Source organism: Gambusia affinis, linkage group LG18 (genome assembly GCF_019740435.1).
Source record: "Gambusia affinis linkage group LG18, SWU_Gaff_1.0, whole genome shotgun sequence".
Classification (NCBI taxonomy): domain Eukaryota; kingdom Metazoa; phylum Chordata; class Actinopteri; order Cyprinodontiformes; family Poeciliidae; genus Gambusia; species Gambusia affinis.
The window spans coordinates 17,968,988-17,982,216 of NC_057885.1; the positions used below are offsets into that span (position 1 = coordinate 17,968,988).

Below are 13,229 nucleotides of genomic sequence, written 5' to 3' on the forward strand. Positions count from 1 at the left end.
GAAAACGATAAAAAACGAACTCAGAATGACAGAAGAGGCTTTCTGCAGGCTCCTTGATGGTTGGACCTTAAGGACTTATACAACTTTGAAAGAAAACAGACAAGAAAGATCAACTTCTAAAGGTAAGAGCTATTGTGCTTTGTGTAAATTAATAATGTTGTGGTCGTGTGACCAGATAATTTTGTTTATTTGATATGCTGCTTTGAATATTGAATCATTATTGTGTAGAGTTAGTTGAAGATCAGTAATTGGTTTTTGTGTTCAGGTTATCTTATTTCAGCAAATTGGGTCATTTTCATTGCCATAATCCTGAGGTTTGGGATGATTTAACTCATTGTGTTATGTGATTTGTGAGTGAGATGGCAGTGCTTGTTTTCTGATAATTGAAAGGAGCAGTCATCAGCTTTTGACCACCAGGTGTGTGATTTGACCTGCTAGCTTGTTTGGAAGCTAGCATTAGCTTCAAACAATTAAGGCTCACCTTAATTGTTGTGTTTGTATTTTTTTTTTTTACCTGTTCAACTTGGGCACATTTCTGTCCCATTTACTAATCTTTTGAAGTGTCTAATGAACTTTTGAAGTGTCTAGTGAACTAATGTGATCTTTTGATGGGGACCAAAGTCCGGGTCTAATATGGCGGACCCTCTTGTTAGGCATGAATGCAGTTACTAAAATGAATGGAAGTCGATACAAAGTACAGGTAGAAGTACAAACTTGTGTTAAGTCTGTCTGGAAACGCCTGTTTGTTTGTTGGGTGTCAATAACTTTAGCCAAAACAAATTTATTTGTACAGCACATATTGTGTACAACACAATTTACAGAAAAATGTAAGGAGTGTAAACACTTTTTCACTTGCTTTGGAGTGGGTGCTGTGGTTGTGAGAGGGGCCTGTCGGCTTCAGGATCCGGGGCCCCTAGGATTACTTATCTGGTCCTGTTTGTAACGTCTCTGGTAAATATTTTTTCATTAAATATTACATCTAAGCATTTTTGTTAGTACTTATTGGTGTAATTTATCAAAAATGTCAATTGGTTAATGTTGATATAAAATACAGTTATGTTGGGATAAAATTGTGGCGTAAGTTGACTGAAAGTTGAATTATTCTAGATGTTTTACCACCAAAGGAAAAGAACCAGACATGCTTTTGCCAGTCATATTTTATTTAACTTTTAAGAAAAATAAAGAAAAGAAAGAAAAGTTTGGTCTTTGTAAACATCTATATCATTGTTCATATCTAGTCATTTTCAGCATTTAAAAATACTTTACTTTTTACTACAACATCTCCAACTTCAACACTGTAGTCAGAATGAGCGTGATTCATGCATCGACACACACAGGGAGGGAGAAATATGAATGAATCCACACATCCACACTCATACAAACCCAAAACAAAAGGATAAAAGCACAGTTATTATATTATTTTACTAAGCTAAGTTGGTGTTTTTCTCTCTGAGAGTCTTTTCTCTTGCAAAACAATCAGAAACAACACAAAACAAAAATAAATGTAACAAAACAATAGGATCCTAAAATGAACAACAAGAAATACCAAAAACTGATAAAGCACTTTGTGAGTCCATAAACATGAGTATATAGTGACAAAAATATAAATACTTGGAAAGGAGGAGTGGTTAAAGGAGAAAATAATCCAATAAAATATAAAAATGTTGATGCTTTTTAAAGATAGAAACCACAAAAATTACAGTAATTGTTTGAATTTGTTCAGCATCACTCGTACAACTTTTAGATATAAAATATTCAAATATGAATTCACTTGAGTCGCCTTAAATAGAATTTTAATGATCAAAAATATGACAAAGGAAAACTAATGGTGATTAAAAAATAAATAAATATAGAAAAGGTGTCTAATACAACAAAGAATAAATAGATGTCCAACCAATATCCCTGTAAAATTCATCTTTTAAACATGCGTCACTCCAATGTTCGTCATCAAGAGGTGGTACTTTTAGGTATTTTCTGGTAAACAACCAATCTAATAACAGAATTCAGCGTAATAAGTATTTAAACAGACATAGCAAAAAAAAGAAGAAAAATCTAAAAAAACTGATAAAGTGATGCAAATTTTCCAATTAAAACATTTTTTTATATATTTGTGTATAATTAAGAATGTAATGTTGCTTTGCTTGGTCTCATCTGGATTCTTAATATTCTGAAAATAATTTTTATGGAAATATGCAAACTCTGGAAAAAGAGAATGTAATAATAACAGCAGCTTCCTTCGTTAACCATCCAGGTTTTTCCATATGATCATTCTGTAGCACAATAATCCTCTCGCCTCCAACCTGATTTAACACATTCCTCTCATCACACACAAACACAGAGCTCATTAGGCCTTCAGATACATGGTGGACTGCAAATACAATGTGAAACCAGAATATAGATTTCCCAGTTAGAAATTGACAATTTTGCCCCCAGAAGTCAACCATTCTGGTTTCTAAATCCAACATGGCTGCTTTACGCATAAAAACCGCCAATGAATACTTAAAGACGATACTCATTTGGATAACTTTCTTTTTTTCTTCTAGAAAAGAAGCAAAGGATTACAAAATATGTACACTGGACAAGTAGAGAGCTATTGTTTCTTTCTACAAAAATCTTGGTTTAAGCTTATTGAAAATGAATAACATTTCCTTCTAATATTCACTTTTGTTGTTGAACAGAGCTGCGTGAAAAGGCAAAAGGTTCAGCCTAAGTGGTTTTTATAGTGCACTGTAAATATTAAAAAAAGGTCATTGATACTCTTATTCAAAATTACACAAGCTATAACTTAGGTTAGTAAGAAAAGTCATTTTCAGAACAAAAGTTATAGATTTGAGAAGTTGTGGCCACCTGGTTATAGACCCAACTAGTTAGATGTAAGCTGATATAAAATTGTCATGGTATAATAGTGTGAAAAAATGAGGGTTTAGTATTATTTAAATAAAAAGTCAAATGTATAACTATATTTATTTATATCTATTTTCTGTCATTTTTATTCTTTTTGCTGGTAGTCTTGGCCAAAAATAGAGAAAAAAACTTTACAATTAGTAGTCGTTTTTTGAACATTTGGATGAGACAAAGATAACCAGAGTAAACACAAAACATCCCCCAGAATACACAGCCAGTCTTCTGTTCAAAAGTAATTTCAGTCACAATTTCAGTTGTTGAGTCATGAATTCACCATGATTTTTACTGGCCAAACCCAGATCTGAAATGTCTAAAACATTTCAAAACCTCATAACATGAAGTAGGTCAAAAGATGTCAAGAACCAAAACAATTCATGAACTAATGTGAAATGAAATAATTTGAGTCATCAACCAGGGTTAACAGGGACATTTCTAAGACTTTGAGTCCAGTGAACCAGACTCCCAGTGGCTGTTTAACTGTTTTAGAAATGGTGCTAATTTAACAAGAGTGATGGTTGGAGCTCCTACAGTTTCCAGAAAACGACTGATTTGTTTTTTTGTCATACAAGATACTTCCAAACAGCTGAATTTTTCTGTTTTCAAAGCAAAGGGAGAGTGTTGTAGTCCTCTTTAAGCCGGCTGACTGGCAGTGTGCAGCAACCTGTGGAGGGGCTACCATTCCTTTTCTCAGTACTCTTTACAGTTGAGCACTCCTGTTACACCGGCACTTTTTCTGGGATCTCATTACAATGCCAGAAAACTTTGAACCATATTAATGAAACATTTCATCCATTTTGTAAACTGTTTCTCTGATTATTTCAGTTTTTTAAACAAATTTCAGCGTTTTCTTTGGCGATTTGATGTTTTAGCTGTCTGCATATGGTCTGCCTGTGACGGTGTTTTATGAACGTACGTAAACACGACGACGGCCACCGTCAGCCGGTCAGGGAACGAAGAGACGGCGACCTCAGTGGGAAACAAAAACTGACACTTTCAACCCTCCTGCCAAGGTCTATTCTCAGTTTTGAATTAATTACAAATCTAATATTACTTGGCAGGTACACACACACACACACACACACACACACACATATACAGATAATCCAGTTTATTACCTTTTTTTTCTCCCCCTGTGGGTCAGGCTGGCATTCGGATTCATTAATCTCGTGTTGGGGATGTTTGCCAAAGACACAGGGCAAGTCCTGGTAAGGAGATTACAACACCAGCTCACACAGACAAGAAACCTCCAACACACACGTGTGCTTCACAGAGAGAATAACTGAATGAGAAATGACACGGTAATGTTCGATAGAGGAACAGAAAACACAGATAATGAAAGAGAACGACGACGCAGCGCTAGAGTCCCGGAGACTCGGTGTAGCTAAGCAACAGGCAGGACAGAAATATTGCATATTACATTTTTGCACTTTCCAACATGCAGCCGTCCTCCAGCGAAGATTACCAACCTTTAAAGAGCCAGGTTCTCTAATTCAGCCTGCTTGTTTACCCCGTGGCGTCAGCAGCATTATTATCCTGCTGCCTGCTCTTTCTTTAACCGGTTACAGAAGCTCAAGTCATTGAGAAAAAGAGTCTGGCCAGACTGCTAGCCTAGCAGCCAATCAGCAAGTCATGTTTTAAAAACACAAACAAGCTAACAAGCAGTGCTACAAACAAGACTAAAGACGGGGCTGGCCAATGCCTTTTTGGGGTCCAAACAGGTTTTATTTGAATCTAGTTAACCCCAGATGATTATATTCTTCCTAAGCTACTCTGTAATACATGGACTAGCATTAACATCATTTGTAACTAGCTTACATTGTGCCGATGTTATTATGGCTATTGGTATTTAAGTGTGCCACATCATTTTAACTCTTTGAAAATAACACACTAAGAAAGTTTCATATCTTATATTTCCCCAATCGTGGCAACAGCAGGAAGAGATTAATCTATTATTTGTGTAACAACTATAAAAATAATATAAAAATCATTTTCCATGTGGAGTAGCCTTTAGTTTGCATAATTCAATGTTATTTTCATTATACATACATTATCATGCTGGCTTTTGTGCTCTTGGGGGCCTCAATTGCTCAATTCAGCCAAATTCAACAAATGAGTGAAAATCAGATTTGGGTTCCAGTCTGCTAGAGTAAACGTTACTGTGTGTTCTCGTCTATCAAATTAAAGAGAGTGGTTATTATTAAAAGGTGAACACTTTTACCAAATGTTTTCCATTGTAGCATAATTTAAATTTGTCAGTAATAACATTTACTTAATTGGAAAATTTGAATTCTTCATTTGCAATTCACAAATTTAATCCTGGGACAGCAAAAGGTCCCTATGGCACACGTTGGACACCCTGATGCCTGCTGGGGGCAAAATCTTTATACTGATCACACTCGGACATCTTGTCTTTTTTTCTTTTGTCACTCAGTTATTTCACTCTGCTAAAAACATCCTCCCCAGTTCACCTTGGATTGAACTGGGATTTACTGGAAGAGAAGGACACCATCGATGTTTCTAGAAAGTAATAACATTCCTGTCAACTAAAATTGCACCTGCTGTTTCTGAGACAAAAACAACAATATATTTTGTTTTCCTGATCAACTCAAAATATAGTTTCTGAAAGAAGATGACAAAGACTGTCCAACAAAACAAATGTTAGGTTTTCTGGAGTATTTCACTGGTTGTAGGAAGTACATATCTTATCTGGTAAGAAAATGATTTGTTTTACAGACAATTAACTGTAGCAGCAACATTTTCCTCCGTGTCTGAGCCAAATGAGGCAGAGAATTTTTCATTGCTGATGCCTAACTTCTCTTACAACTACTATATGCATAGCCTTAAATTGAAGTTACGCAGTTCCTCTTACTCTATTCCGACCTTTATCTTGGGAATAATTTGCTGTGTTTCTGCCTTCATTGCTGCCAAAAAATGGTTAAATTAAAGGAAATGTGTTGTAATACTTGCTGAACGTTGTTCTTGCTGGTCTTTTCAAAGTTTTGCTGGTTCTCATCAGCGTTGCAAACCTGTTTTAGGTGGTTTCAAAGTTTATTTCATTGAAGTCTGCAGGCAGCATGATCCTCAGTTGGTAGGAAAGAAGCTTGATTACTGCGTTGTTGTTTTTTTTCTGTCCGTAACGTGATTTAACAAAGGGGATGAATATATTAATAATCCTCGTCGACCAACCATATGCCGTCCCATCTGTTCAGTTCCAGACACGCTTCCGGGCAAGAGACGATCTAAAATCTGCGCTTCAACACTTTTTTTCCAGACAGACGGGGATGTCGGAACAATTAATTTGACATGAAATGTGGCTTAAAACAATTTCACAAAAGCTAAACAAACAGATTCACCCATAAAAACACAGCAGATCACTTTGCACATTTAATTGCAGTGTTGTACTCACCACAGCTGCCAGCACATCGGGGAGTTTAAAAAGTAAATCTGCACAGCTTAAAAAGGTTGTTAGTGATTTGTGACAATTTGTTATAGTTTGGTACAAAGAAACGCCCCGTGATGCAGAACAGACACGTGATTCTTCAGCTGCCTTGTATTTTTCCCTTTAACTTTCTCAAACTTGTTCCTACAAAGATGGAGGCTTCACATAAATAAAATACCAGTCATGTCCCACACACATCGACACAGGTTTCTGATAATATCATGTACAAATAGAAACACTGGTTATGGTTGTAGTTTAGATTTTTCTACACCGTTTCCTTCACAGTTGTCATCATGATCACAGTCAATCAGATCCTTCATTCTGATTGGTCCTTCAGGTGTACGGAAGTCCCCTATTGGCTATTGTTCGATTTGTTGTTTTTCAAAGTGTAAACATTTTACATAACAATGTGTAGCTCTCAGTACTTTTTTACATCCTGATCAGCTCGGTTTTTATTCCACTCTGCATTTATTCACATCTTGACGTCTTTCTTCTGTCGCTCTGTTTTTGTAGATTTGTTGTTGTTGTTGCTGTTGTTGTTTTTACAATTCCACGATAACATCAACACGTGACGCCATTGAAAAGAGTAGAAAATGTGTTTTGGGATAAGGAACAGGGGACATGGGGAGGGTTTAAAAAGAGGGTTTGATGGTGGCAACTTGTCACAACGTCGAGTTTTCTTTTTGGACACGTAAAGCGAGGATGGGGAACGTAAGGCAGGCAGGGAACAATCAGGACAGGAAGGTTTGTATAATGAGACTGTTTTTGCACAGTGTATCCTTAAATAAGACGAAGAAGAGGGTTAATTTATTGTCTCGCCGGCAAGTTTTAGTGCAGGATCTCCTGAGGGCCCGTCATTTTGAGTGTATTGAGAGCAAAAAGGCGATAAGTTAGAAGTCAAAGTGGAGTTGAAGGGTGATGATCCACTGCTCCTCTACAGCACAGAGCCTTTCAACGGTATTCATACCTCGTGAACTTTGTTCCATTTTGTCGCACTACAACTGTAAACTTCAGTGGGATTTTACAAAATAATAAAAGAGATGAACTAGAAGAATACATGGATTTAAAATATATTGCACAATAAAATCTGAAAAGCATGTTATGCACATTACCCCATTGACTTGAATACCCTGTAAATAAATAAATGTCATTAGAATTTCCTTCAGACGTTAATCAGTGACTTAGAGTGCTAGTGTGATTTAACTTCTATACAAAACTTAACTTTTAGTGGGTCTATTGCATATAATCTACATAAAAAGTGTTAAAGTTTGAGGTTGTAATGTGAGAAAATGTAAAATAATTTCAATGGGTATTCCTTTTTCATGGAGTTGTAACGACAGAGGTTTCCTGCAGCTCAGTTTAAATCCTCTAACCTTTTTCTCCGTCATTTGTCATTCGGCTGCTCTTCTCTCTGCCTTTGTTGTTGACTGTTGTAGCTTTATCGCTGACCTTCGTCCTTCCTCTCAGCTCTGCTTTTTTTTTTTCTTCCAAGCTCAGCTGATTATCTTCTCTGCAGCTGGTTTGGCTTTATAGTGAAACAACAGCAGTCCTCTGATGATAACACTGTTTCAAGGTTTTCCTTGATACACTGGAGGGCCTTTATGGTTCAAAGAGCTTCTTTCAAAGATGAAAATAATTAGTCTCAACATTGTTGGGGGAGTTGTTGGTTCTCATGAGGGTGTACACTCATTTTATTTAGGGAAAAAACGTAATTGGGAGACATGAAATCCATTTTCAGACAAAGTCTTAAGGTTTCCCACCTTCTCCACACCAGTAAGGTCTCTTTCTAAAACACCTGTATATGGCAGTAGGCCTCCATCGAAGCCAGCAGGATGTAAATTAGCCACAGAGAGACGAACAGCAGCGACGTTAGCAACTTGCAAGTCCGCGGCCCGCCCAGCTCGCCTCCAGCCACCGTGGGCCGGCGGCGGTAGAGAAGCATCAACACGCACACCACAGCCAGGATGGTGAAGAGGGTGACGGAGAAGGCCAGGTTTCCTGGGTCCACCTTGAAAGGCTTGCCCTTAGAGCGCCAGGCGATGGCGGCAATGGTCCACGCCACACCAATACCCAGGAAGACATTGACGGCGTTGGAGCCAGTCACGTTGCCAATGGAGGCGTCGGCGTACTGGTCCTGGATGGCTGCAACCTTACTGGCAAAAGTATCTGAGAAAACAGCAAAAAAAAAAAAAAAAAAATTAAGTTGGCAGCCTATAGAAAATTATTTGAAGATGTAAAATGCAAACAAAAATGGGAAAATATAAATTAAATCCCCAGAATAGACCAAACGTTCAGTGTCAAGATTTGGCCTGCCATGATTACAAATTTAATAAATAAATTGTCTCAGAGATTATTTCAATAAACAATAATATTGTTGTTTTGAAACCATCTTCAAGTAATAATGCAAATTCACCTTTTCAAAGACCAATAGACTTTAATTCTGTATGAAACACACCACATTGAAAATGAAATGCATTTTAAATATCAAAAATAAAACACAAAAATAATAATAAATAAAATCACAACCAAAACCATCAATAAAATGGATTATTAAGCCTTCAAACAAAATCGCCTTTCAAAAAATATAATTATCACAATGGAAATTATGACCCGAAATAGAAATGGGTTTGACATCCTGCATTGCTTGAGTTTAGTGAGTTTTATACTTGTACCATTAATCTGTTGATTGTATGTATATTTGACTAAACTACACAAGTGCTTCTGATTGGTAAAATAGATCATCTTTACCTTCACAAAAATATTTATGAAGGTAAAAAATAAGCACCAAGTTTCCAACCAGTAGATCTATTGAATGTGAACTAAGTTGAGATGAGTTTATGTTAAATAAATCTCGATAAACTCAACAATGCAGACTTGTGAGCAGTTTGTTTAGGACAGAGTGAGGGCTGCTTTGAGGACTGTATGTTGTGCAACCAGTCAAACAGCAGAGTGATGCAGCAACCCTGCAGTTTTTATAGGATTACATTTACATAACCATAAATGTCTCGGCATGTTTGGGACTATTAATTTAACAAGTGAGCTCATTAGAGCTGAAGGAGAAAAAGAGATTTGTCAAAGAGTTGTAATTAGGTAAAGTAGCTCTACGATCAACTATCACGCAGAAAACATAATTTGATCCTGAGGGTTGATCTTAAAGCCAAAACTATAATCTTATTGATGAGTAGTTGGTTTTCACCTCCAAAGAGGATTTTATTTAGTCAGAAAACATCTGAACATCAATTTAAACATCTAGAAAGTCAGATTTTACATAACTTACTATATGATGCGTCCATTGATGGATATGTTTAAGTTGATGTCCTATGATTGAAATGGTATCACTCCACAAAGCACAGAGTGAACAGTTTGAAGATCAATAGGACAGAAATACCAACCCTGGATGGAGTTCATGGAAATCAGGTGCTTTTATTTTGTAATATCTAAATGTTGGATTTTAAGTAAAGCTGGTTGTAAAGAACCAACCACAAATACTGAGCCATCGTCGACAAACCCATCAGCCATCAGAGTCTACGATTTGTGTTTACCTTCACTCACTGTTTGGATCACCTTAATCTGATATTTTCCATCGGATTCAGATCTGGACTTCTTACTTCTGGTTGTTAAACTTGGTATGAATAATCTTTGTCCCAAATGACCAAGAAATCACTTTTGGGTTTCTGGTTCTTTGGTCAAAATGTGCCCAGTAATGTTTACTGCATTCCATATTTGTCTTCCGATGCCATCCTGTGCAAAAACAAACTTATACATACTTTGAAAGGGGTGGAAGTGGGTAGAAGAAAGCTTTTCCATCAGATTGAAATTCTGTCAGAAGCTGAGGGTTTGCAGCCCGGCTGGCAGGAAGCACCAGGGAAACAGCAGCCAGTCACTGCAGGACCACATCGGCTTATTCCCATTCAGAGTCTGGCTGCTGCGATGAGTCTCGCTTCTCATTTAAATGTCAGCGAGATTAATTGAAATTCATATCCCAGCATGAAAACCACCCTCCAGAGTGAGTGAATTGTAATCCTTTTGGTGAAATCTCTGTGCGCTTTGACACTCGGGTGGGACAGATTTAAATTACAGAGCGAAACTGGTCCCAAAACAGACGGAGTTCACTCAGACTTTATCGAAGAAGAGGAATCGTTCACTTCCGTCAGATAATGGTGGCTTCCAGGATCTCACGCGTTAAAAATCATTTATCGCAGTGAAAGCTGCTGCTGCGTTTGATAGACGATGAATCAACATAGTAATGGTGTCGTAGTTCATTTATCTGTTTGAAATATGAACTGAACTCCAGCGCCAACAAATTATCATGTAATTAAATCTTGTCCTGGATATATGAAAAATTATTTTCACAGAGTGAATTATGAACTAATGTGGGGATCCATTTAAAAGCTTAGTTTATATATTGATATGCACCGTTTTTATCTCTTGAAAGGTAATTTAGTTGAACTTTATCCATTTTATTATTTCCCAAAGTCTGTTTTTTTTTTTTTTTTACCAAATTCCACTTTTTCATTTTTACAAAGTAGATCATTGAAAAATCTTCAGAATGCACATTTATTTTATCTGACTACTCAATTAATGGTCACAATAATCAATAATTATTACTTTGATCACAAAAGAAAATAGAAATACAAATCTTTTTGCGTAGTAATTTGATTCTGATTTTTAGGGTCACGATTTGATTCAGAAACAATTTTTTCTGTTTAAACTATACAAATTATGTAACTGACAACAATATTTATTTAAATCTATTCTACAATGTTCTATACTTTATCAAATTTAATCAGCTTATAGTTAAAATATGGTATAATAGGTTTATGCTTAAAATTCAGTAGGTTAAATTACTACTTTTAGATTAGCTTAGTTGCCTCGGTTTTTCTTAATTTTTCTTAAAAATATTAAAGAAATATAAATTTGCAAAAACATTGAGCAGATTAAAATTGATTTCTGAATGAATTCAGAATTCCCAGGTCCAGGAATCTCTTCTTCTCTTATTTATTAACTTTTCCTGGACCTCTAATAAGAACAAAACGTTCCAGTTTTAAAGTGCTGATGCTCCAGTACCGAACAACTCAAATGGTTACAAATGAGCTCAATAACGCTCTCCAACCACGTTCTGATCCAAAACTGCTCCATCATTCCCCGAATTGGAAAATTTACAGTAAATGGTCCTCATAATTGCTGAGCGTAATAAAGATCCAGTGTAATAATGCTTTATGAAGAGTTCAGGGCTAGAAACGTTGAGAGAAGATGAGTGTCGATGAAGATTACGACCCTGAGCACGGCAGCAAACTCTCCCACTGGAAGCTATAATCACCTTTTTCCAAGCAGAGTTCTGCAGCCCACAGGTCAAAATGATGGATGAACCAATAGCAGATACACAACATCCAATAAAGGGAAAGGAAGGAGACAGGAGAAAGCATGTCACAATAACAAACTGCTCCAGATGGGGCATCAGGGCAAGAACTGAAGGGAGGGAAAGACTCACTATGCAAGAGTGATTCTGCATGTAAGCAAAAGCAGAATAAAGGAGATTTAGGGTGTAAATGAATCACCATTACTGTTTGTTTGGGGTTTTTTTGTGAGAAAAGATGCAAATCCATGTTTACGTCTCCAGTCCCAGCACGGCTGTCGAAGCAGCTCACTTGGATATGACTTCTCAGAAACCTCCCTTGCACGCCATCAAAGCTGCCACCTGGAAGAGCAGCGCTTGAGCTATTTCTATAACTCATACGGCGGAGCAACAATAAACTCGCTGGCGAGAGCAATGAGGTAGGGAATTGAATTAAAGCCTGGGGACGAGCAGTCCCCTCCGGGTGGAGACTGGCTCCGGCTGAAGGCTGAGATGGAGTCTGCTTTTCAAAACTCAGATTGGATTTTCAGCCTCCCTGTTCGGGCAGCTGGAACAACAGACACTTCTTTCATTTGGAGTGTCTGCCTCAGATAAACTTTGGAAGAAACACAAAACTCATCGTTGTCTTTTTAAATCCAATGCAACAAGGCTAAGTGAGAAGGAGAAACGCTGAACAAAATGTCACAAATCTATTTTTAACCTTACTGTTGTGTTATGCCTCCAGTTTCTCCAAATAGTAGGCCTAGAGTTATATTTATACATAATACAGTTTCTATTAATTAAATACCCTAAAGTAGTAACATTTTTGATCGCCAGTCTGAAGTAACAATAGAAAATTACCGTTGTGATTTATTTTTTTTTAGACCTAGAACATACAACTGGTCAAGTTCTTCCTTATTTTACTGAATTTACTTATTCTTTCTGTTTGAGACGATAAGGGTTTATTCACACCAACTCTGTTTAGTTCGCTTTCATCAAACTCTAGTTTGTCTGTCTGGAAAGTCTGGTTCGTTTGGGGGTGTGGGAATGCCTAGTCAAACTCTGGTCCACTTAAAACCCTCGGTCTCGGTTTGGTTGAAGTGAACTTTGGTGCAGCTTGAATATATATGTGAACGTTAAGCGGACCAAACACTCCAAAAGCAGGAAGCAGACTATAGTGCAGGGCATTCTGGGTAAATACAGCTGAAACAAACGGAAGAGTCCAGCGCCAGCGCAGAAATGACTTGTGGACTTTTGCCAAACACAGAAGAAAAATCCTGCAACAACCAAAATCTGGTGGTACTGCATTTTTGTTTAGATTTTGTGAAGAATGAAGTTCTTCTTCTGAGGTTTTTGTGTAGTTTCCTTCGGTGATGCAGCGCCTCCACAGGCGAGGAGGGGAACTAGTGATTTACAGGGTTTGGATCGTTTGACATACTGCAGTGTGAAAGCAAACCACCTGAAAATGTTGCAACTTTGGTCCCCAATCGAACCGAGTGTATTGGACTATCAGGCGTGAAAATACCATAAAAGAAAGAAACCTTTAGATTT

At 37.1% G+C, this 13,229-nt stretch overlaps 1 protein-coding gene across 2 annotated transcripts in view; it reads right to left on the reverse strand.

Moving 5' to 3' along the window:
• Positions 1-1,139: 1,139 nt before the first annotated feature.
• Positions 1,140-13,229, reverse strand: part of slc8a4b (solute carrier family 8 member 4b) — a 129,098-nt gene continuing 117,008 nt past the window's right edge. For both annotated transcript variants that reach the window (XM_044098386.1, XM_044098385.1), the window contains one exon: positions 1,140-8,509. In XM_044098386.1, the coding sequence (XP_043954321.1) occupies positions 8,130-8,509 (380 nt within the window). In that variant the 3' untranslated portion in view covers positions 1,140-8,129. The remainder of the gene's footprint in view (positions 8,510-13,229) is intronic.